The sequence below is a fragment of the Procambarus clarkii genome, chromosome 68 (assembly GCF_040958095.1).
Source record: "Procambarus clarkii isolate CNS0578487 chromosome 68, FALCON_Pclarkii_2.0, whole genome shotgun sequence".
NCBI lineage: Eukaryota > Metazoa > Arthropoda > Malacostraca > Decapoda > Cambaridae > Procambarus > Procambarus clarkii.
Window position 1 is genome coordinate 7,468,890 of NC_091217.1, and position 26,526 is coordinate 7,495,415.

Consider the following 26,526-nt stretch of genomic DNA (forward strand, 5'->3'; position numbering starts at 1 on the left):
ATTGATTGATGAAGATTAAGCCACGCAAGATGTGGCACGGGCATGAATAGCCCGGAAATAAATGTGCATACGAAGAGTCACATTAACAAAGGTACTGGAGCTGGTGTACTAATGTGTGGTGTAGGGGTGAGGGTGCTGGACAAGGGACAAGGGTGGGGCAGGTAATTGTCGCGTCAGGGCAATAACGCAACAATTGCGTCACCCTGACACGACAACATTCACAAACGAATAAAAAAAAATCACGCCCTTATCACAAAGTTCTCAACTGAAAAAAAACTCCATAATAAAGTAACAAATCATTCAATAAATTAAATATCAGAATCACAACTACAATGAATAAGATTTAGGAGATTTAAGAGAGGAAAAATAAATGTTGATATAATGTATGTTTACATTCCTGAGGGCGATGTTGTCTAGCGGCGGCGATCAATCTCGCTCCATCTTCCTTTCCTGCAGGCTCGTGCTCAACCTCCTCCTCGGGGTGCTGCTCCTCTGCTACCTCGCCCGCTCTGGCTACCACCATGAAGAGTGCCTCCACGCCCTCAAGGTGTATAGTGTGAGCGTGATCGCCCTCGAGGTCGTGTGGAGGTGGGTGGCGGCTGCCGTCGGCGGGTACAGCGGCTGGACGGCCAGAGGCAAGACTAAGAGGTCCTCTAGGGTGAGTGGTAGCCTGGTGAAGCTGTATCAGCACAGGGGGTGGTTGTGAGTGAAGCGGTACCAGTACGGGTGGTGGTTGTGAGTGAAGCTGTATCAGCACGGGTGGTGGTTGTGAGTGAAGCTGTACCGGCACTGGTGGTGGTTGTGTGTGAAGCTGTACCGGCACGGGTGGTGGTTGTGAGTGAAGCTGTATCAGCACGGGTGGTGGTTGTGAGTGAAGCTGTACCGGCACTGGTGGTGGTTGTGTGTGAAGCTGTACCAGCACGGGTGGTGGTTGTGTGTGAAGCTGTAACAGCACGGGTGGTGGTTGTGAGTGAAGCTGTACCGGCATGGGTGGTGGTTGTGAGTGAAGCTGTGCCAGTACGGGTGGTGGTTGTGTGTGAAGCTGTACCAGTATGGGTGGTGGTTGTGAGTGAAGCTGTACCAGTACGGGTAGTGGTTGTGAGTGAAGCTGTACCGGTACGGGTGGTGGTTGTGAGTGAAGCTGTGCCGGCACGGGTGGTGGTTGTGTGTGGAGCTGTACCTGCACAGGGGGGGGGGGGGGGGGGGAGGTGAGTGAAGCTGTACCAGCATGGGTGGTGGTTGTGAGTGAAGCTGTACTGTCATGGGGCATGGTAGTGCATGAAGCTGTACCAGCATTGACCATGGTAGTGTGAAGCTCTACCAGGTGGTGGTTGTGCGTGAAGATGTACCAGCATGGGGCGTAATTGTGTGTGAAGCTGTGTCCACATGGGGCATAGTTGTGTGTGAAGCTGTACCAACACTGGGGATATGAGATGTAGTCACCTAGTTGTGCTTTCAGGGGGTTGAGCTTTGGCTCTTTGGTCCTGCCTTTCAACCGTCAATCAACTGGTATTCAGATTCTTGAGCTTACTGGGCTCTATCAAATCTAGATGTGAGATGCTGCTGGTGCCCGAGTTGGTATTTTAGTGTGTGGAACATCTTGCTGTTCTTATGTTTACCCCATGTGTTGTCCTCTCACCATCTAGTTGTGTAGAGCAGTCAAACTCTTATGTTTATTTCCCTGTGACTCCTGATAAATATATTTATGCACAATTCTTCCCACCAAGCACCCAAAACTTTTAAAGTACAGTATGTACTGCAGAGTAATTTAGTGTAGGGCAACAGATGCTTTGTTGAAAGATTGAACACAGTGAGTTTTTTTACCTCTAAAAATTAATTTATATGTTCTTGCATATATATTTAAGTACAGTAGTTGATGCCTGATTTTCTTGTTTTGGCATCTAAGGTAAATTTCAGGAGCTCTTGTTTTTTATATGAGATAGAAATAAAAAAGTCTTGGATGTTGTCTTAAATGTAAATACAATTTCAGATTGTAGACGTTTTTCTGATTGTCATCTGGAGCATCTGCAGTGTTGTCATCACACACATTGTCACTGTTTTGTATGGTGCATATCTGATTGAGTGAGTACAGGACAAGTTACTCTTTTTGTTAGTTTAATTCTCAAGGGGAAGCAAGGTGACTGATGCTCTGGATGGGCTGACAAATTTTCATGAATGAATATTGTAATATATATGTGTGTGGTTTATCAATTCCAGTATTGCAGGATGGGAAAAATACTGTATATATTGTTAGGAAATGTTATAATAAAATGGGTATTCCTTATTGCAATATGATAACAGTGCAGTATCTCAACCTGTTTCTTGATTGGAGAGTTTATAAATACCCCGTACAGTAGTGTAATCAGTGTATATAGGTATTCTGGTACATCCCAAATTGTTGAAACTAGAAAAGTGTGAAGAATTAAAAGAGGTAAAATTCAGTATGTATTAAATAATTTACTGGTGCAGTACAACTGAAAATTGATATCCATAATATGCACAGGAGTGTTAGGAAATATAATGAATTCCTATTGTGGAGGACAGGAAGTCTCTAGCGACTGGCTAGTAACGCTCCTCAACAGGCACCTCACTGTCGCTCGTCTCTCCCCTTAGCCACTCCCGGGATATGCCGATCTCTTCCAATGCTACTCCAATAGCAGACAACACACTCTGCTTCTGATCGGTGGCAACTTACTTAATTGTCTGGTGGGACTAAGTCAGGAGAGCTTAGGCTGCCCAAGGTAAACTGCCATCCTCAGTACCAGTGCTGCCCCACGTCACCTCTGTGGACACAAACACGTCATTAGTTATTGGACAGTATTGGTGAAACCAAGAAGTAACACTTATTCACTGGGGACGGTGGCATAGTGCTCTGTAGCACAACCTAGATGGCGCTGATCTTGAGTCGCCACCTCACTAGAGGTCATCCACAATGACCACTTGTTAGCCAAGGCAGGAATCTTGAGCCATTTGCAGATATCAGGCTGTCACCACCAGATGGCATCGTCCAAATGACATCCGATACTGTGGGGGTTAGAGAGCAGATTCACAGGTGGCGCTGACGTTGCTACTCCATACTCCGACGATGTTGTCGGGTTCGCAACACCAACAAATATTATACATACAGTACAGTACTGGACAGGAAGGCTTTTTCAACAGTTGATTACTTCAAAAAGTTTTTAACATGTCCCTAAAAAAACTGTTGTAGTGATTTTGTTAATTTTTAGGTTACGAGCAACAATAGCAGTGTCCTGACTGCTCTTGGGCCAAATCTGGGACCAAGCTGCAAGGATAAAATGAATTCTGAAAACTTTTAAAAGTAATGAACAAAAATTTTAAGCTTCAAATTTATGGACTGTTTCTGTTTATAGTTTCCTTATCAAACATAACATTTATAACTGTGAAGCTATACAGTATACCTTGAATAAAGAACAAAGTTTAACTGAAGAACTGATTTACAGTATTATTTGGTGTTGAAATCAGTACAAGTTGTTTGGAAATTATTTAGCTTCATCATTACAAAAGGTTGTCATTAAATTTGTGAATTAGATTTCTGTAGAAATTATCATGAACTTAATAAAATATTATATTGGCAAGTTTTTCCTTAAGGTACAGTATACACAAATGGAAATTGATAAAATGTTGAAAAAAGTAGTCAGATTTAATAAAAATGTGTGAATTTTTCAAGTACTGTATTACTGTAACTTTAAACACTGTATGAGCATTTCAAGAATTTATATTATTTCTAACCTGCTTAATGCTTAGGTTGAATAAACACCTATAATTCTGTATTGTGACAAAGCCTGATAATGTGCGAGCTTTGCACATTTGGATCAGTAATATCATTACATAACCACACACCTGAAGTTGAAGAAATGACGATGTTTTGGTCCATCCTGGACCGTTAAAGAAGAAACGACGAAGAAGAAATGTATGTTTCTTCATCTTTTGATGTGTGTGGTTTGGTCATCATATCATCAGCAACGTTATTGTGACTCATTGTCTGCATCAATACTTGAAGTTACTGATGCTACATAGGCCAGTACTGCATGCAAAGCATCAATAGCGTCAATACTAGATGTTGGTACTGGTGTGATTAGAACATGATAATCTGATCCAGTATTAATGTTCGAGTTTAACTGGCTTGTGTCCCTTGACCTTTATTACATGTCTGCTTCCTAGCTTGTACCTGTCTAATAGCATCTACCACAATAAATACTTTTTGCTACATTCTTATCTCTAGTATTAACAGTTGGCAACGACTTTTATAGACTGACCAACATGCAGAATTCTCCCATAGATGTGTTAAGTCAATTACTGTTAAGTCCTAAATGTTATAGTAATTAGATGGTTACAAAGTTTCAGTGCTTGGAAGCAGATTTGGTATGCAACATTTTATCTGTAAATACGTTTTTGTTCATGCGAGTCATTCTTAAGGTGAACATAATAAGCCATATTACCCATATCTTAAACAAGCTTATTGATCTTGATGGGAATATATTTTGCCAAATTAATGGTATTTTTTTTTTTTTTCCAGGAATTTTGAGGAGACTTTCACCTTTAGTGTACTTGTAGCATCATTAGCCTTCATAAGGCCACTCATTGCTCTCGGACCATCTGCCCTAATAATCATCCTTGAGAGGTAAACTGTGAAGCTTTAGACAGTATTTTGTCTTTTTTATTTTTTACTAGACAACTATAGTGAGACCTAACAAAAAGAGATGCCATTGTTACAGAATAACAAGGAAAGATGAAGTGAAAGCTGTTTAATGTCAATAATATATTTTGTGTGTGAAAAAGTTTGATGGCATCCAAATAGTTTTATTAGAACATTTGTTGTGGTAATCAGGCTGTATATAATCCTATTTTCAAGCTAAAGTGATTACATCAGGATGCAATGTATGGATGCAGCTATCACGGGCTGCTTCCTGGGGGTGGAGGCCTGGTCTAGGACCGGGCCGCGGGGACACTAAAAGCCCCGAAATCAATTCAAGATAACCTCAAGATAAGATGGTATGAAGGGTCCCTATGCTTGGGAATGCACTCAACCATAAACCATCACCAACAGCCATATGCTTGTGGAACCCTGGAGACATGCCATATAGTGACATTTAAGCATGTAAGGTACAAATAGAGCCTATGTGTGTTTCTAATTATCATTAAAAGATGGTTAAGAGGCTAGAATTTGGCAAGTTAATGCTTAAGATGAGGCTCTAAGCAATGTTCTATACTTTAAATATATATATCATTCACAGTATGTATATATATTAAGATTCATTAACAAATGGATTAAGATAGTCATACATTTATGTAAGAAAATGCTAATTTATTTGAATATCTGAGACCATTTTCAAAGATGAATCTCATATTGGGAAGATGTAATAGAAAATTGTCTCCTGGGTTACAGGACCACCTGCCTCTGGATGTGTGGGCTTTCTTACTTGAATATAGGTATTATGTTTGGTGGATACATATGATAAAGTGTAATGTTATGGTTTGGTTATATTTTAATAGGCAACAATTTCTTGTAGCACATGTAGAGATGGAAACAAAGGTAGATTTTAAGATGACTTTTCTCTCGCTAGCAAAATCATCATCTTAAATTTTGTAATTCGTTTCAAAGCTTACTCTTTTTTTTTCTATTCTAAGTGTTAATTTTTCAGATTGAGCTGGGACGAAGAGGTGGATGTTGAGTCCTTTGCCGTGTTGCTTGGTGCGTGGTTGGGAGCCATACCTATTCCTCTTGACTGGGACACTCCTTGGCAGGTAATTCTGGTTACAATACTCTTGTAAGGAATCATAAATACAATGAACTATGGACTATGAATATGAATTTATCTGGTAAGAAAATTTAAGGAGTGGACAGAACACTGGACGAGTGATCCTGTGGTCCCAGGTTCGATCCCAGGTGCCAGCGAGAAACAATGGGCAGAGTTTCTTTCACCCTGATGCCCCTGTTACCTAGCAGTAAATAGGTACCTGGGAGTTAGTCAGCTGTCACGGGCTGCTTCCTGGGAGTGGAGGCCTGGTTGAGGACCGGGCCACAGGGACACCAAAGTCCCGAAATCATCTCAAGATAACTCAAGATAACCTCAAGTACCTCATTTAACTTAGCTCTTTTAATATATGAAAAGTAGTTGATTTTGTTGAAAAGCCATTGAGTGTAATTGAAACAAAATTCTATATTGGCTTTCATTTTAAGTTTGGTGCATTTTTATTTATTGAGAGTGTGATAAATTAGCACTAATGTTAGCACTACGATAAGTTAGTAGTATCGTAAAAAAAATTAGATTTAGAGACTAGGGTACGAGGAAAGATGGGGATAATGGTGAAATCTATGTACAGGTTCTGCTGGTAGATATCCTTCATATGACTGGTTGAAATTCAGATTTTGCTGAGTGAGATGTTTACATAAAGTATTAGAAAATGGAGGGTCTGAATGGTATCCTTTAATATAGTTTTGGAGTGAAAGTAATTGAGAAAGTAAGTGTGCATAATTTAAACAAAATTATATTTTTGATTTTTGGCTTTGACAAAATTTACTGTTAAAAAAAATCCAGAAAATGTGGTGATTTTTGCCAAATTAAATTAAAAAATCTAAATTATATGGAAATCCCAGTTATTTGTGAATCTGAATTGGGTCCAAAAATATGATGCAAATTCGGAGGGTCCATTACAAGAATTAAACCACCTTTATTTTTGTTCTCACTCTTCCTCATAGCCAGCTAGATTGAGTTGCAAATCTCTCCTTGTTAAGAAGTGTGTCGAGCTATTGTTTATATATATCCTTCGAGTCCATCGACACATTTTTAAGCCAGCAAGCATTCACTTATTATGTATTTATAGTATTACCGACAACATTCTCCTTCACTCTCACGTGCACTCATGCTCATAGTGTTTCCATCTCTGTTTCTTCCTTCATTTTGTTTTATGCACCCAATTAATTTTGTTAATTATATTACATTTTATTTTACAGTATAAAGATAATTTGAGTTTTCCTTAACTTAAATTATTTGTTTAAAAATAGATACTGTAAAAAATTTCCATAAAATGCTTAACAAAACATTACGGAGAATGTTTTAGATGGGTTGTGTCTGGTAATACATCCTTATATGAGATGTCTGGGAGCATATACAATATATCAGTTGAGCAGGAACTTGACTGGGAAGTATTTCTACATCTTTCCTTTGATAAAATATGGCACTCAACTCAGAAGAGCTCTTACACCATTTTAGGTGTAATTTCCTAAATATAATTTTGGCTTCAAAACTTTCCTTGTCTACAGGTGTGGCCATTAACGTGCAGTATTGGGGCTGTTCTTGGAGAAGTTGGAGCTTCTGTTTACATCCTTGCAAAACAGAGGAAGGTGGGAGATTTAAGCAGGAAGAACAAGGCCACATAGAGTTAACACAATATTGATATCCTTGTATTTTAATTTATATTAAAATGGCAGAGAAGTGATCTATAATTAATTTTAAAACTAATGCTTTTTTTGCCTGTTGGCGTTGTGTGTGTCATCTCTGTCGTGTCAGAACTCTAAGTTGGTCTTGTATTTTTCAAGTTAGCTTAATGAATAGTGTGAGCAAGGATTGTCAGGAACTTAAGTCTATGTATGATTCTTGCTTCAATCAGTGGTATAGTGAAAAGTTCTTGAATGGACAAACAGATGATACAACCTGCGAGCCCGTATACAAGCAGTACCAGCACTGCGTAAAAGCAGCACTTAAGAAACTAAAGATCGATATTCCAAAAATTGAAGAAACTCCATTAAGTGACAAGCCTAAAGAGTAATTTAATACTTTATATACAGTCTCTATATTCTGTATATGTGTTTATATATACTGTATAGTGTCTACTTTTATATCCTTATGTGATGGCTTATCTATTTTTCTAAATAGGGTTAACATTTCATAAACTGAGTGAACATAAAAATAGTAGTTTTTTGTATATTAGTAGACAACTTAGAAATCAAAATGTTTCAATCTGTTCGAAAGTTTGCATCACACATGTACCGTCAGTATGAGCTCAACACAGCAATATATATGCTCGAACCCAAGGAGAAGCTGGCCATGAATGCCTTCTTCTTGTCAATTCTTGGTCTCATTACTTACTCTTCATATGTGTACTTGCCTCACTACACATCCACGATGCTTGCCTTCTTTGGAATTATTGACATTGATAATTGAGCTTTTGAATGTAAGCATTGGTAGGATAAATTTCTTTATTTTAATGTCTAAATTATCATCTGCCTGAAATTAATTCTACTTGGTTTAAGTGTTAGAAGTTAAAACTATTATCTGTACTTATTTTGTATTTTGCTTTTATTTCATATATGAACATTTTGCTCATTTGCATATCATGGCAACTCAGGGAAAACAAGTCAAAACCCTGTCTAAAGCTGAACAACAGAAAACAATCAAGGGTGCCCAGAAGCCCAAGAGAAATGTTGTAAAAAACACGCTAGAAAGCCCATTTGCCCTAGACTGGCCTGTTATAAGCACAGAACATAAAGGAGAAATTAAAGTACTTCTACAAAAGACTTGCTCTGGATTAAAGACACTCGGATGCAAGCCTCCTTGGAATGAAGTGAGAAAATTTAAGGGTGCAGATAGAACAGCTTTTCTGAAAGAATATCGGAAAAAGTTTCTAGACAGTTTAGATTCTGCTGTTGTAAATCAGAACAGAGAGAATGAAGAATTGTTGTCTCATTTGATTTTTGGCTATAATTCTGTAATGAGAGCTCTAGAGAAAGACTGTTTAGCTGGGGTTCTGGTTAAGAAGAATGTTGAGCCCCCATTCCTAGTGAAAGCATTTCTTCCTGGTTGTGCAAATAAGTGTGTTCCTCTAATTCCATTAGATGACCTTGATAGCTTGCTAAAAGACGAAGAGACCCTTGCATTGCCTCATGCATGCATGGTGCTTGGACTAAAACCAACTGTCAAGGATGACAATAATAGATTTTATGCATTGTTTACCAAGATGTGCGAAGCTGTTGACATGGAAGAGGGTGTGGATGAAGGTTTTGAGGAGGTGGAGTGTAGCACAGCAGTTACTGTTACAGAAGATAATAAGGAAAACAAAGCTTGTACATCCAACTATTCCTTAACACACGAGCAAGTTCAGTCATATCATTTGAAACGATCTTGTAAAAATAAACGAGCATTCATTCCAGGGGAAAGAAAAGAAAAGAATGTTGATGCTATGGAGTGTGGGGCAGGTTTTATCAGCCTTGAGCCTACTAAAGTGGATGCCTTTGTTCAAGAAGAGAAAATGCAGCTTGATAGCAAACCTGCTAAATTATCTAAAAAGAAGTCAAAACAATTGCAGAAAAAAGGAGCTGCTTCTAGTTCCCTCACATCTATGGACTTGAATAATATATTTATTGATGTTGGAGGAGATATGGATCAGTCAAATCAGAAAGATGAGAAACAAGAAAGTAGCAGTTTAGATGCAAGAAATGTTTATAATATGGAAAATGGCCAAGGTAAGAAGAGAAGAAAAACAAAGCCACACAATTTTCCATACGTGTCTGCCAAAACAAAGAGAGTTAAAAACAACCCAAACAGAAAAAACAATAAGAGTGGTAAAAAGAAAAAAGAATGAAAATACTGTAAATGCAAATTCTCTCTTTAAGCTGGGAATTGAAAAGTAGACATTAATATACTGTTATATGTATTTTTAGTTTCTTTATTGTGAGGGTTATTCAGTTTTTCGTTTATGCTGCATTTTCCTTTGCACTGTTCCTCCGAAAAGATAGATGATGAGGTTATATTAACATGGATTCATAAGCTAGCAGCCATAAGGAGTGGTAGGGACATGTGCAACATTTGATAAATGTTACTTGTTGGATAGTAGCCAAATGTAATGGATATTGCCAGAAATATAAATAATCAGATTACTGTAATACAATTAAGAAAGTCAAAAGTAATATCAAATTTGCTGCTATCCTTTGTCATTGTGTGGGCAAGAACCTCTTATTATTTAGCAAAAAGCATAAAGTAGCTGAAATCAGGCTTATAAAAATTACATTTATTTTTAAATACAGTACTGTATATAGACACTCCACAAGATTTTTAAGAGCTATTTTGACCAGCTTTGTAGGAACCTAGTACGAGTTAAAACTTTCAGCATGTTTTGATACATAAGTACTGTATATATATATGCCGGTTTCATACACTTTAGAGCAGTGTGTTATTACAAAAAATATTTGTGGTGCATTTAATGTAAACCATAGAAGCTTTTGCAATGCTTAAGTACTGTTTCTAAATGTTGGTATAGCTTACCTCTTAAGGTGAAGCAGGTGTCTTCTTAAAAACCAGGGGGCCAGATTCACGAAGCAGTTATGAACCTGTACATCTTTTCTCAATCTTTGGCGGTTTTGTTTACAATTATTAAACAGTTAATAACTCCGAAGCACCAGGAGGCTGTTTATAACAATAACAACAGTTGATTGGGAAGTTTTCATGCTTGTAAACAGTTTAATAAATGTAACCGAAGCCGTCAAAGATTGAGGAAAGATGTATACGTTCCTAAATACATGCGTAACTGCTTCGTGAATCTTGCCCCAGATCTTCTCATTGGTCTTAGGGTTGCTTGAACAAGGATGAGTAGTATAGTTAAAAAAAAAGTAAGAAATCACAAATGAATATAATTGAAGTTGACAACTGAATAATTACTTACAAGGATTGTGTGTTAATATAAAGAGGTACTGAGGAGTAAATGCCAATGTAGAAATTTGTCATCTTTGGGATCAAATGTATTAATTTGCCATATGGAAGATTTAATGTGTACTAAATATATAGTTAACTTGGGGAAATACAAGAAAACTGTTGACAGTCTATCATTCCAATGTTAATACAAAGAAAAGGGTGCCACTTACTAGTTAGTGCCTAGTAATTATGTTAACTAGTGGCAGAACCATATGGCTGAATTCTGCATCCTGTTAAGCCATTGGTACTAAGTAATCATATTTAGCATTTAGTTTCATATTAGTAGAGTTTGTTTTGCTACAAACATTAGATTAGAATTGTACATTAGTTAAAATTTTGGGATTAGTTTATTTACTTTTTGATTGTAAATTTACAAAATAAAGTCATTGATATCTGTAACCCTCTATCATCTCTGAGCAATTACTTCCGCCATCCCATGTGTGAAACAGGGCAAAGATGCCTCTCCCATTCCATGTATGAAATAGGGTAGGAATGCTTTTACCGCCCCATGTGTGAAATGGGGAAAAAATGCCCCCTCCCACCCCATATATGAATTAAGAGGATACATAGAATTAGCATGATTTTTATTTTGTGATAGTTCCTTTTCTGTGCAACAAAAAAAAAGTAATTGGTGGCAAAGTTTTTTGCTTTTCTGGTTTTATTATAATTGTATTTAAGATACAGTACAAAGTGTGTCCAAACTATGAGACCAGACACTTTGTGGTGGGGATGGGGTTTACCACGATCAATTTAAGGACTGATTTTTCTCCCAGAATGCATCCCACGATTGCCTAACTCCCAGGTATGCCTAATTATTGTTAGGCGAACAGAGGCATCAGGTGAAATGAAACATTCCCATGCTAACTCGTAGGAATCGAACCCGGGAGCTTTCAGTTGTGACTTGTCTGCGCTTAAACCAGCTTGTATATATAGATTTACTTATATATTGGCGCTTAAACCAGCTTGTATATATAGATTTACTTATATATTGGCGTTAAATAGTTTTTAGTTCATTATTATGCACCCCATACCCATTTTGTGGGCGGTAGTGGAAAGGGTTAGAGACATAATGGGCTCAGGGTCTCAACCTCACAATTCATTTAGCTAAGCAAGTTACAAGATGAGCTACTGTAGTTAGTTAAAAAAAGACATATTGCGCAAAACTGCTCGGACTGTAAAGGCATACATGGGAGGGAGGAGGAGGGAGGGGATGAGTTTGTGAGCCTGGCATGTGTTGCTGGGTCATGTGTGTGAGCTGGGGAGGGTTGCCTGCCACGACCACAGCTTCGGCCTCCAACACTCTTTCAAATACTCTCCTCACACTTGTCCTCTACTGTGTAACTAAGTAGAAATTTGATGTACGTTTAAAGTACAAGGATGCGCTGACGTCGGTAATTAAGTAGCATAATAAATTATCCATATTATGCGGTATGCAAACGGTCGCCGAAAATGTAAGATGTCGCACTCTGCAAGGTCGCTCTAGTCACTAGTGAGGGGCCCCGCGGCGAGCATACTCGACCCAGAACTGAGCGTAGTCTACGATAAATCCTTCAATACACGACCTAATTCACTCGTAGAACAAAGTATGCTCTACTGTATAATAAATATTATTATAACATCCCGATGAGTGAGGATAATATGTTAAAAATAGACCAATAAGGTACTTTTGTGAGCCATTATCGGTGAATGTCCATGGTGGTGGAGCGTATTGAGCTCCCCAGAATAAGCATAGTGCGAGGAGCAGTGGACACAGTGTCAGTGTGTCTCCAACAGTGGCGCGAGGAACATGTTTGTGGTCCAAGAATCCCTAAAACACCAACCCAAATGTCGGGTAAGCATCCCATTTTTTGGTTAAGTTTACACGAATTTCATTGTTTAACATTTGTACAACAAGTAAGTATACGGTAATGACACGTCTACGCAATTACTAAAAAAAAAATTAATTTCTTGAGGAAAGTACTTTTATTCTTTAAATGTAAGCTGCATTTCGATTGCATGGGCCTACAATAATTAAGGAAAGTAATTACCATAGATACATGAATAATTTAATATTGTGGTATGAGTCATATGGCAATAGACAAGTTTTTATATACTGGTCGCCTGGAGAATGTGGGCAGGCAAGGGTCGAGGGCTGTTATTAAAGGTCCGGCCAGCGGAAAAGCCAGACACCTCCCCCTCGGGAAGGTCGGGGCCACACCGCCTCCCCTCGGGAAGGTCGGGGCCACACCGCCTCCCCTCGGGGAGGTCGGGGCCACACCGCCTCCCCTCGGGAAGGTCGGGGCCACACCGCCTCCCCTCGGGAAGGTCGGAGCCACACCGCCTCCCCTCGGGAAGGTCGGGGCCACACCGCCTCCCCTCGGGGAGGTCGGGGCCACACCGCCTCCCCTCGGGAAGGCCGGGCCCCCCCTCCCCTGGCATCCTGGTAGTGGAGGGGACAAATACACCGCCATGGGATGAAGTTTAATTGAGGGTTGACAACAACCACAAAGCTCTCAGTATGCGGAAAGAATTCAATATACATAACATTCAGGAGAGAATATCAGAAATCAGTCTTATGATATGACAAGCTTCTGCATGACAGTGAAAATAACTTTGTATCAGTAGAACTGTTAGAACACTCACGAAGTAGAACTAATGATTCTAAATTCAAAGAACAGCCACTTATAATTAAATTATGGGACAGCAAATAGTACCTTTTGACAGCCGGACGCTTATATATCCCACAAAAGAAATTAATCACAAACAGCCCTCATGGTCAGCTTGCTGCTAAATCGAGTACCTTGGAATACACACACAATCTACCTTATGGAGGTTCCGGGATCAACGGCTCCGTCTTCTGTGTGGTCTTCAGCTGGTCCGCGGAGCCGTTGAAGTGAGTGCCACTCACCAACGGATCACTCAACTCTGCCACACCACCGACTATACATATTGTAATGATTTTTTTTTAACTATCTGACACTATCATTATAAAGAGTGAAAATTAGATGAAATTATTAATGTATAAATTTCCGCCGAGGTCTGATTAAGACCTCTTGTGCCCTCTGTAATCACTTTTGTCCAATCGCTCACAAGATGAGTATGGGGTTCACAATAAACCAACTGCCTCCGGAGGCAACAATCAATCAAAGAGGGCAGACTGTTAACGTCCTGCCAGTGGGGAAGAGTTGGCAATAGGTAAAGAGCACGAGAAGAGGGCAAGACCGTGATGAGAGAACACTAGGGGAGAGAGGTTAGGCCATGACATGAAAACACTAGGAAAGAAGGAAAGACCCCAGCTTAGATAAACAAAAAGCAAGGTAACCGTCAGAGCAGGAAAGATATGTAAAGGATAATCAGGGTTGGAGAGAATCGCTGGAAAGACCAGCGGGGAAAAGCTTTCCTAGAAGTTCAAGCTCAGTTTAGTTTATGGATTACAGAAGCCCGTCGTAGTAGGTAACATCTAGGCCTGCCGCATTTCTGATAGTAGTCATTCAAGGAAAAATATTAGAGCAGTTTTTTCGTCCTGCATCTTGGCATGGCTTGAGGATAAATTAATATGGTAGGGACAGGGATTTAGTATACTATTATATAAATATAAGAGGTGCAGATTGCGTGATATACAGAATGCTCCCTCAGGCTATATTACCATGTATCACGACTGTAATACAACTGGACTTAATGTGGTTATCGCGGGTGGTATTCGACTTTGTATCCAACATTCGACTTTGGTTCGAATGTTGGCATCACTTCTTCACTCCGGTCTCTCATGTCCACCCAATAGCAAACGGTATTTTTATATTAAAACAATTGTAACATACCATGTTTTGGGTAAAATATGGCGTTGAATCAACAAGCCAGATTCCAGTACCTGTCCCGAGGCCCTATTTCCCTAACACCGCCATATATGTGGATTCCCACATATTGGAGGAGAATCCAATATGAGAGGATTTCCCTAGCCCCCCAAAAAACCCCGGGGCAGTGACAATGACTGGAAAGATTTGCCTCACATTTGAAATGTCATGATACGACGATATGAAATTTATATGATATATATAAGAAGTTAATAAACATCGTTGCTGTCATAACGCACAAGAGAGACTTACGAGTGAAGGTTTTGCTGAAGTGTCACTGAGAATCAGCCCAGAGTGTACATACTATTCATTAACTTATCCTAGTTTGTATTTATTATTTGTGCGTGAATTATATTAAAATCGTTATTTATTCAAGTTTGAATTTTTAACACGTTAATGTTACAAGCGTCATGAATACTGAGCCCACTTATCAAGAGTTGACAAAATATACCACAACCACACGTCACACATCCGCTAGATATGGTTAGAGGAACTTGATTACAGTATTTGTTTACTGTCTTATCAAGTCTGTATACTAGCCTGTTTATCTGTTAGGTTCTTGACACCATTAATTCAGGTTAATTTTTAAACCAGAAATGTGGTTAGGCAAGATCAGGTTCAATTGATCTGGATTCGGAAAGGTTAGGCGGTTACTTTAAAGTAGGCTTCATAAAGTTAGGATATACCTGTGTGATTTTGTTAAGTAAAGTTTTGTTTCGTTGCGGTTTGCCATAGGCTGAAACAAGGCTCCTAAGGTCGACCCGCTGACCCTCCCCAGGATGCAACGCCACAACAAGCTAACTCCTGGGTATCTATTTACTGCTGGATGAGCAGAGGCATGAGGTGATAGGAAATGCGCCTAACCATCTGTGTCCCTGATTTTTTATTGTGAGTCGAGAACGAACTGGACTGTACTTCCGGTTAAGAGTTAGGGAACTCTTGAATCTAATTCTTGAGTAAACAGTTTATAATTACAGATATTTCATGTTATGTTATTATGACTCTTAGGTAAATAATGTATGATACATTTTTGTAAACTAGTCCAACTATAAATGTTCAAAGCAAACGTTTATGAGTGAAGTATTTCAATTCAATTCACTAAAGCCCACCAGTTTGAATGATGCTTTCAGAAGCGTTCAAATTGAAGTGCATCAAGTGCGAAGGATGTATTGTTAAGCCGTCATCTAGATTTAATATGTCAAGCAACAGTATAGTTTAATATTACTTGAGAATATCGTCAGTCTAGACAGAAGTCTTTCGTTATACTTTTGTATTTAAGATTCTCCCCGCGCACTTCATGTGACCGTGAGGACAGATCACGTACACATATTTCCCAGTATTTTTTCTTAATTACAAGGTTGCAGAGCGCAAGAACATTGACTTGACACAAACGGCTTCCAATGTTAGATGTTCAGAACTCAATGTTAAGCAAAGTCTGTGTATGAACTCTGCCATATGAAGAGCTATATAGTACAGGTAAAATACTTAGGGAGAAAGAAAAGGGATGTAAAGTGTCCACTTATAACATTAGTAACAAGACCAAGACTAAATATTGTTTTGACCGCTAAGGAATGCAAGAGAAGAACGATGGATGATGTCACCTCAGGTCGGCAACAGCAGCATTGGCGTCATCTGGTGGCTGTGGGGCTGGAGGGGGAGGAGGAGACTGTGGGGCCTCATAGGAGGGGGGATAATGTTGTGGGGTTGAAAAGGGGGGCAGGAGGCTATGGGGTTGAAAATGGGGGCAGTTAATTGTGGGGGATGAAAAGGAGGGCAGGAGGCTGTGGGGTTGAAAAAGGGGGGGGGGGGCAGGAGGTTGTGGGATTGAAAAGAGGGAGAAGGAGGCTGTGGGGTTGAAAATGGGGGATAGGATAGTTGGGTGTGAGGGTGGAAGTTGCGACGACCTTGGATACACAAGATGAATGACCATAGCTTAACTATAGTCTTCCTCTCCAACCAACTTCCACCCATCCTTTCCTTCCATCTCCTACCTCTTCCCGTTCCCATCCCATTTCTTTTTGTTCCCTCTTATTATCCTTCTCTGTATTTCTCCATTTTCTTTCCCCTACCTTTCTTCTCCTTTCCACCCTCTCTTTCGTCTCTGCTCTCCCTCTCTTGAAAATCAATCAACTTGCTGAATTCCTCATTCCGCAGACATTCCTGCTAGGCTTCCTTCCTGGATCCTACCCCTCCCCCCTCCCGACGAGGACCACAGCGAGGCACAATTTGCTCCAACATCAGTACAAGACTAGGATATAAAAAAAGATTATTATCGAAGTCATTCCCCCTTCTTGCAGGTGTGATATGCAGCTGGAATGCGAGAAGAGATCTATATGCTAATTTAGTTTGGTGGAAAAATAGAGGATGGTGTGAGCGGAACGTGAAGCGGCGAGATCTGGATAGTTTTTGTTTTGAAACGTGTTGGCAGCAGCGTGTGCGAGTAAAAAGTTGTTTCCGCAGTACATGGACTTAGTGGGGGGACTGGAGGCAGTGGTGATTGGTGTATGCTATCACCCCCTCGGCCCACACAACACCCCATCCACAGCCCCACCCCTCCGCCTACGCTGGGGGAGCATGACCATCGTAGAGATGACTCAAGGGTAATGGCATTCCTATCAGCTCCTTCACCGACCAACAGCGTACCCTACTCCCCCTTCACCTCTATCCTCTGTCCCCTCGACTCTGTGTGTAAGGTTTGTACTCTGTTAAAATCATAAAAAACACTGTATATTATTATGATTAGCTGAAGATAATTAGTGCATTTATTTATATCTGGACGAGGAATGGATCTCCTGTGTGGCCTTCAATCACAACCCACCTCTTTCTCATCCATTCATACCTCCGTACCTCTGTCACCAGCCCGTCCTCCTAAGGTTTCCCTACGTAAAGAAAACGGTCAATGTAAAGTGTCCTCTCCTAACCTACTAGAGGACCCAAAACAAAAAACGGGACACTACGTCACTTTCGCCAGCCGCTTCGATTGTCTAGTATGACAATTTTTGGCCTAATGTAATGCATACGAGTGAAAAGCTACATTCTTTGTAGGGGGAGAGGTTGCTGTCACTGCTTCCTCTCCTACACTACCCAACACTTGAGTGGTTGATTCCCAACCTTTTTGGGTTCCCGGTCCTATTTTCTAGCAATTAAAAGACCTGCGACCCCCCCTTCCTCCCAATTACCCTGCCATACTTTTCATAATTGAAAAACAAAATTCGAAGAATAAATCTTGAAAGTTTTTATTATTATTAAAATTTTTATTGACTAATTAAAATTTTGCCTAATCTGAGGAATTCAATTAGTTCTTGTTAGAGTGAGGATAATGTTGGTATTCACTGTAACACAACATACACAAGACAATAGGTCAAAACTGTAGGCTGAAGCTCATAGTAGTAGTAGGCATCCATTAGTCTCGGGAGACTATGGTGTTGCGCTCTGGTTGTCGGGTTGGCTTCTCCAGGGCGCAAAGCCAGGGTAGGTTGATAAGGAGGAGAAGCTGTTACCCAGGCAGCAGGTCCCCCCCCCTCCATCTCCACGGCGCCGAAGGTCTCCAATGGAAAGACAAACGCCAAAATGATTGGTTCCAGCGCCGTCGCAGGAACTGAGAGTTCCGGGGTTGACCTCGAAGTTGGTGAAAAAAGGCACAAGGACTCCAAACCCGGAGACCGTCGTGGACGTGGCCGGAGAAGAACCACCCCATCAAGGGTTTGAACTTCCCAAGCCTCGTGAAGCAGAGCCTGGGCCCGCACGACCCTCGGGAGGTGGACTTCCCGGTCCTGCACCTAAGGCTTCCAGGCAGAGATAGATCGTCACAGCCCCCTTTCACCCGAGGCCGGCCTCCTTCAAGACCAAGCAGAAGGAAGAGTGATAATTATTAATTACTTATATTAATATAATGAAGCACACACACATACACACACACACACACACACACACACACACACACACACACACACACACACACACACACACACATACACACACACACACACACACACACATATATATATATATATATATATATATATATATATATATATATATATATATATAAAATATATGCTATATATAATGTATAATGTATATATGCTATATATAATGTATATATGTATAATGTATATATATATATATATATATATATATATATATATATATATATATATATATATATTATATATATGTATATATATATATATATATTATATATATGTGTATATATATATATATATATATATATAAAATATAATATCATGGTTACAATCAATTACATTAGACAGTATACATGTTTCAATTTACGAATATGTAAATCCAACTTTCTATTGTGCACTGCCACACAAGAGCAGGGATGGATTCATAAGAGATGCAGCTTAAAAGTAAAATAAAATTGTTCTTCATTCTTAAAATGGACAAGCAAGTTTAGGATAAATTTTCTAGGATGTCGTCCAGTACACCAGATTCAATTAAATAGTTACACAGTTGGTGGTACAGTCGGCCAGGTCTAAAATCTGTTACGGTTTCCCATTCAACAATATAGTGATCTAGTGAATGCCTTAAAGGTTTGTCACAAAGTTTACAAGCTGAATATTCTGGTAGTGGCTCAGCCTTACTAAACTGCCAGATGTCATTACGAGATTTATTTGAATATACGTTGAACATTGAAATATTGAGTTGTGGAAGAAATTCACTAGGATTTTTTTTTATACTCATCTATCATCACAGCTTTCTCTCAATATTTAGTGACTTAATACGATGCTCGTGGTTGCATCTGTACTTGGAAAGCTTGGAAATTCGTTTGGAAATTCTTAGCTGTGTATTTATTGGCTTTGGCAATTCTCATGTCATCCTTAATATTTAGCATTTTTAAACATTGCCTAATCGGGAGACTCACCCATCACTTGCTGATACTTGAGGATTCAGATATACTCAGAATTTAAGTTCGCGACTCCACTGAAAATATTTCGCGACCCCCATGGGATCAACACCCACTGGTTGGGAACCAGCGCACTAGTGACTAGTCAACAAACTCGCTCCTCGTGAGGCTGTCTTGGTGGTTATGGTCATAAGTAGTCGTTGCTGTTCAGTGTTTGTGTTACTGCCGCTTGTGAATAGATGCTAATTAGTTGTTTTTCTTTTGTAGATTATATTAGTCATTGTGTGAACGAGAACGGTTGAAGTGGGTGGGTGTTGGGCTGTGGATGTGACTGTCTGTCTCACTGTTGGTGGGAGTTCGGGAAATTGTGTGTAGTTAGTGAGTGACTTCAGCCTGTGGGTGTGGGGAGGTTGGCTCCACCACTTCACTGAACAAATTAGCGTATGTGTCTGAGGCTCATGTGGGTACTTAGTTTACAGCTGTGTCCCACTTGTTCACGTACCCCTTGCTAAATACTGTCCTTGTCCAACCCGTTCTCGCAAATTTAATAAGTCAATATTGACTTATTGGTTGCGTGCATAGGTGACATACTAAACATAATAGTTTCCCTTGAAAAGCTTCATAGAAAACACCGACCTTACCTAACCTACTTAGTATGTTAAAATAAGCATCTTATAGCTTCGTAATTACAATTGTTACTTAACCTAGTATAGATATAGGTTAGGTAATAATTGTAATTACGAAGCAATAAGATGCTTATCTTAACATACTAAGTAGGTTAGGTAAAGTCGGTGTTTTCTATGAAGCTTTTCAAGGGAAACTATTATGTTAAGTATGTCACCTATGCACATATTTAATAAGTCAATATTGACTTATTAAATTTGCGAGAACGGGTTGCCTTGTCTGCCATGCCTATTAATTTCCTTGATTTTGTGTGCGCGATGATCATCTTTACCTCTGATTCTTCTATCAGTGACGTGAAGTTTAACTCCTTTAATACTCTTTCCTCTCAACTGTCATCTATCTCTGACTAGTTCTATTGCATACCTCTGAACTTAACCCATGCTGGTGCTCCATATTTTAGAATTGGACCGACATATGTGGTGTACTGTTAAGAAGTACAGGCTTGATTGGTCATGTTCATCATGTTGATTGGAGTGGATTGGAGATTGTCATTAATCATGTTGATTGGAGTGGATTGGAGATTGTCATTGATCATGTTGATTGGAGTGGATTGGAGATTGTCATTGATCATGTTGATTGGAGTGGATTGGAGATTGTCATTGATCATGTTGATTGGAGTTAGTCTACGTTCGTTTAATTACATGAATTTGCGAACGAAACAAGTATATTTACAGAAGCACATTTAGCATCTTCAGCATGTAAATGTAGGTTAGGAATAATTAAGTAAAAGTCAGCGTATGCAAATTGACGAATAGGCTTGTACTCATGATGAATTTCCATATGCAAAGTGAATGCTTGAGTTTACTTTTTATGCTGATTTGTATACTGAAATGTCAATGGATAATTTGAAAGAGCATATACATATTATGTTTAGGCCTAGACAAATTTAGTAAAAGAAAGACTTAAATATATCTTGTAACGTGTTACAGTTTCAGAAAACACGAAGACAGTGATGTATATATACATATGTATATACTGTACTGTATATGTATATATATTTCAAGGATTTTTCAAGTTTATTGACAGACACATGAACACAACGTAATTTAAGAAAGAGTTGGGTAAGTATGAAGGATACGCCTGCGTTACAGCCATAATTCCATTGAGCTTGAAGCTGGCTGTGTGTGTGTTCCAGACGCCAGCTGTTGGCGCTGCCCGGCCACATTTTTCGCTTAAATTTAGAGACTAACTCTTAATTTGCTTAGGTTCTTAAGCATTATATGAAAGAATTTTATGTAATGACAATCCTTAGGGTTGTACGTGATGGACTGCCATTCCATAATGGTAATGTACAGGGTTAGGTTTAAGGAATAATTTCTTCGCCCTGGCAATATTTGTAAATGTGATTTTCAATTTGAATCCAAATTGATAATCTGCAAGAAAACTTATAAATAGTTTCTGCTATCACATTACAGTATTAACAGTCTGATTGCATACCTAGTTCTATTGCATAACTCAAACCTACAAGTCGCATGGACTTGTAGAAATTGCACAGGTCCATTTTCTTATAAGTGAGACCTGTATACTGCTTCAACTTATGGCCTACTTATTGCAAAAAGGCCCCTCAGAGGGCCATGGTCCTGAGTTTGGGAACTAGTGGTCTAGAATCACCAACGTCTTTCATACTTTTTTTTTGTTTTGCGACCCACAGCAGCGACTGTATTTTGTATTGCGACCTAGTATGCTTGTGTAATAAATCAGAGACAAACTTTTATGTCCTTTATTTACTCTTGACACATGTTGAAGACTAATTTATGGATGGAATCTATTCAATTAAATTACATATTTCTATTTTTTCGGAAGAACATAGAAAATGAAACATTTTGCATTAAATTCCAGAAATAAACATTGTAATTTTACACACAGTAAACATTGTATTTTTATAAGGTTTTCCTTTAATGAGAAGGATGTGCTTGTTTGTTCGAAGGTAGTCGATTCGAATTTGGAACACAGGAAGACAATACTACACGCATATCTGGTGCAGAATTGACCTTGTCTCTATTATTTGTTTTTAATTTAGTTAACGTGGAAAAGCCTAGTTCACACAAATAATAGCAAAAGGTAATAGTATCAAGATAGACTTTTTATTCAAAAGTGGAAATTCTCCTTTAGCCTTAATTCAAAATGATAAATATAATTGCTCAGAATAACTGTTCAGTGTAAATGAACTACAAAGATGCAACAATTCAGCTTCAGTCGCCTGGCAACAAGTGTATCATCATGTCGTAAATTGCACTGATGAGTAATGAGCACTTCTTGTATATGCATAAATAAATAAAATAAATGAGTGGGAATGAGACTATCGCTCACACTTGCTTATTTTTTGTGGATTTTTTCTGTTTGTCGACCCTTTTTATATATTTTGCGACCCACTAATGGGTCGGTTTAGTGGGTCGGTGCCTACAGTTAAAAAAAAAAAAACTGGTCTAGACCAGTGAACTTTGACCTTACTCGAGTTTATTAGCTTCCACCATGACCAAGTTACTGGTCAATGACCAGTAATCACTGGTCACGTATCTTGACCCAAGTACAGTACAGCAGGACTGATTTCAGGAAGTGAACACCCGTGACTATTAGCCTAGCCTATTGGCAGATTCTTCACCTGTTACCATGGAACACCATCGGTAGGCATAAACTTGTTTGTCAAAGATGAAAGAAAGCATTTTTTTGTCATGATTCAGCCGTGTTTAGTACATGCGATATTGTGATGTATTGGAATTAGATATAATAGCTTGGTCTACATAAAATTGCAGATTTAATGAGACTACTTAAAATACCCCATTGTTCCTCTTCAAGTACCAATACACTCGTCTAGGTACAGGCAGTGTGTCATCTGGTAGTGATCCAAACATTGTTTAGAATACAATATGATATTTAATGTTTTCCATTTATTCATTACATTAGGAATGTCTCTGAGACAAAAAAATATGGTTCAGCCATGTTTTGATGAGGGAGTTCTGGTTTACAAAGATACTATATAGTCTTTGGCAAACCAGGAAATGTCATTGTTCTAGTACTTAGCATGGTCATGGACAAAAATATCTTCATGTGAGCCAGAGGAATCGCTCAAATTACCGAAGGTACATAGCTACTTGTTCATCAATATTGTAGGAAATATTGACAGCTTTCCATTTGTTCATTTCTCTTGTTCCGCTATCAATATGAAAGTAAGGATTACATTGCAATCTGTCCTCATGGAGGAGATCCGCTCAAAGGAAAGGATTGGGAACTACTACATAATTAGTGCTACTATTTACTCTATCCAGAGTTACTTTAGATTAAGTTTTGTTTAGGTTAGGTTTCATTATGTTTGGTTACGTTAATATGGTGTATTATTGATGATGTGAAATATGGAATTTGAAAATTATTTTGGTGTGGCCGAGAATTCCGTTTACAGAAAACCGAATTCTTAAAAAAAATGTTTTCAGCATACACTTTTTATGAGAAAATCCACAGGAGCCATGATGAGGATTCGAACCTATGCGTTGGGTATTCCCAGACTCATGCTCTTGACGACTAGGCCACAACATGGTCAAAAGAATTGCAACTTGGGTTTTGCTGAACCCACGAAGATGTGTATTGAAGACGGGCGTCAGATGTAGAATTACTGGACGACAGAGCCAGAATGCATGGGGGAAATTTTGTGAAATCCTTGTTCAGCTTCATTGGGAGCCTCAGGAATCCTCGTGGGTTCAGCAGAACCCCAGGTTGCATTTCTTTTGACCATGTCGTGGCCTAGTCGTCTAGAGCATGCATCTGGGAATACCCAGCGCATAGGTTCGAATCCTCACCATGGCTCCTGTGGATTTTCTCATTAAAAGTGTATGCCAAAAACATTTTCTTTGAAGAATATAAAACTTCAACTACTTTTTGTACCAATTACGCTCTAATGCCACATGAAGGAAAGCTCTTGCCTTGATGTGCCAGACTCTTCTATAGCCGACTAGTTGGGCAACCTGGGTTTGTCTGTCCCTCTCTCCCTCAATCTATTCCATTTTTCCTCTTTCAGTGTCATTCTCCCTATTTTCCTTCCATTCTCTCTCATTTTATTCTTCCCGTTCTCTAGCTGTGTGCAAAACATACTCAAGTAACGTTGAATCGACATTATCAACGTTGAACCTTCGTTTTTGACGTTGAATCAATGTCGATAACAGCAGATAAATCTTTTGGATATGTTGGTTGGTCACTATAGAGAATCAAGCCCACATTTTAGATTTCGTAGTTGTTATTTCGCATTAGGAGCCAATCCTACTTAAAGAAGGGTATTAGGGTCGGCCCCAACCAGCCTGTGACATGTCATAGAATCAAAATTTACAATGGAAAGTTGTGTGAGGCTACCCACAACCATCTGATCTCCAATCTCAAACACTCTCTTTGTGGCTTTATAGAAGGGGAAGGGGGTTGTGTGTTACGGGATGAGGGTCGTTATTCCCTTGAACTCCCAATTAGTATTCCATAGGAGAGTAACTGTGCATATAAACTGAGGTTAGCCTTACACCCGTGACAGTTGTTTGTTGTGACCTTAAATTGCTTCCTGAGCATTAGTGTTGCATACAGGATCATCTTTGTTTACTGTGCTCGGTGTTAAACTCCAGGTCACTGAACACACACGTACCACCTGCTTCCCCCGTCCATTTTGGGGTCTGGGGGGAGGGGAGGGAGGCTTATAGCGTGTAGCAGTTGGAGTGGAGGAGGGGGGGGGGAGAAGGGCGGATTTTCGTGGTTATGGTATGTTGAGGAAATGGTATGGGTGGTTGGTTTTCGGGGACGGTTGTGGGGAGCGGTGGACTGGTGGTGTGTTGGAGAAGACGGTGAGTGTGTTATTGCTTTAAAAAGTCTCTGGTCTCCAGATGTTCCTCTTATGACTGGTACGCTGAAGGGAATTTTCCCCTGATCTCTCTCCAGGGTTAACTGTCTCTAGCTTCCACGCGTCTTTGAGCCCGTCCTCAGAGTAAATCCATTTCCAAGAGAAACCATACCCACCCTCAAATCACCTGGGTAGTTATCTTGATATTTGTGATGGTCTGAAACCATATTATGGTTCCAGTAATAGTCTACATGTAAAATGGGAAGTGAACCTTTGTCCTAAACAGAAAGTATTCTTATGTTATAACTTTATTCTATTATAAATAGTTGGTTTAAATATAAAAAGTATGCTGAAAACGTTTTCTTTGAAGAATGTTTTTTAAACGGAATTCTCGGGTACACTGAAATAGTTTTCGAATTCCATATTTCACATTATCGTCAATAATACACCATATTAATATAACCAAACATAATGAAACCTAACCTAATCAAGCCTTAACCTAAAGTAACCTTAATTTAACCACGGAGAGTAGATAATAGCACTAATTATGTACTCGTTCTCAATCCATTCATGTGGTGTATTTCCTCTTTGAGAACAGGTTGCGTCTTCCGTAGTTCTACTTATTTATAATTTTGAGTATTTTCTCATTGCCCATCCTTTCTAACCACTTCGGTTGGACGGTAGAGCGACGGTCTTGTCTTATGCAAGTCGGCGTTCAATCCCCGACCATCTAAGCGGTTGGGCACTATCCTTTCCCTCCGTCCCATCCCAAATCCTTATCCTAATCCCTTACAAGTGCAGTATAGTCGTAATGTCTTGGCGCTTTTCCCCCTGATAGTTTAATTCAAATTTATTTCCCATCCTATCAACTGCCCTTAATATCTTGTTCGCTGTTACCATATCGCCGCCGATTCGTCGTTCAGCAACACAGCAAGTTTTTCTCTCTGCTTTCACTGTAAGCAAGTCACCCCAGTTCTTGGATAAGACTTTTAGCTTGTCTACTTTTTCTGGTGGTGGTGATTGTTGTGCGTTGAGAGGAAGTGGTGATTGTGGTGAGTACTCACCTATTTGTATTCACTATTTGTGCTTGCGGGGGTTGAGCTCTGGCTCTATGGTCCCGCCTCTTAACTGTCAATCAACTGGTGTACAGGTTCCTGAGCCTACTGTGCTCTATCATATCTACATTTGAAACTGTGTATGGAGTCAGCATCCACCACATCACTGCCTAATGCATTCCATCTGTTAAGTACTCCGACTGAAAAAATTCTTTCTAATGTCTCTGTGGCTCATCTGGGTACTCAGTTTCCACCTGTCTCCCCTTGTTCATGTTCCACCCGTGTTAAAAAGTTTGTCTTTGTGCACCTTGTCGATTCCTCCGAGAATTTTGTAGGTGATTATCATGTCCCTTACTCTTCTGTCTTCCAGGGACGTGAGTTTCAGCTCCTTTAGCCCTTCCTCGTTGCTCATACCTCTCAGTTCCGAGACGAGTCTGGTGGCATACCGCTGAATCTCCTCTAACTTTGTCTTGTGTTTAACTAGGTATGGACTCCAAGCTAGAGCTGCATATTGTACTGTATTCGTGCTGGAGTTGCTATTCGTGAGTTGGTGGCGTGGTGATTTAGGGTTGTT

At 39.5% G+C, this 26,526-nt stretch overlaps 3 protein-coding genes across 9 annotated transcripts in view; all 3 read left to right on the forward strand.

The window, feature by feature from the left end:
- Window positions 1-375: 375 nt before the first annotated feature.
- On the forward strand, window positions 376-11,108 carry PIG-F (phosphatidylinositol glycan anchor biosynthesis class F). Its single transcript, XM_045769350.2, has 5 exons — window positions 376-658; window positions 1,991-2,082; window positions 4,538-4,642; window positions 5,664-5,766; window positions 7,286-11,108. Exons 1-5 carry the CDS (start codon window positions 386-388, stop codon window positions 7,400-7,402), a joined length of 690 nt encoding a protein of 229 aa, XP_045625306.1. The 5' UTR covers window positions 376-385; the 3' UTR covers window positions 7,403-11,108.
- LOC123774763 (uncharacterized) lies at window positions 8,359-11,108 on the forward strand. Its single transcript, XM_045769348.2, has one exon. It carries the CDS (start codon window positions 8,359-8,361, stop codon window positions 9,601-9,603), a length of 1,245 nt encoding a protein of 414 aa, XP_045625304.1. The 3' UTR covers window positions 9,604-11,108.
- Window positions 11,109-12,390: 1,282 nt separating this feature from the next.
- Window positions 12,391-26,526, forward strand: part of LOC123774762 (adenosine deaminase) — a 45,922-nt gene continuing 31,786 nt past the window's right edge. For 3 of the 7 annotated variants that reach the window (XM_045769345.2, XM_069310812.1, XM_045769346.2), the window contains exon 1: window positions 12,392-12,540. In XM_045769345.2, the coding sequence (XP_045625301.1) occupies window positions 12,496-12,540 (45 nt within the window). In that variant the 5' untranslated portion in view covers window positions 12,392-12,495. Of the gene's footprint in view, window positions 12,541-16,923; window positions 17,233-26,526 lie in introns of those variants that run through there. The other 4 variants (XM_045769347.2, XM_069310811.1, XM_069310809.1 and 1 more) reach the window with 4 other exon arrangements.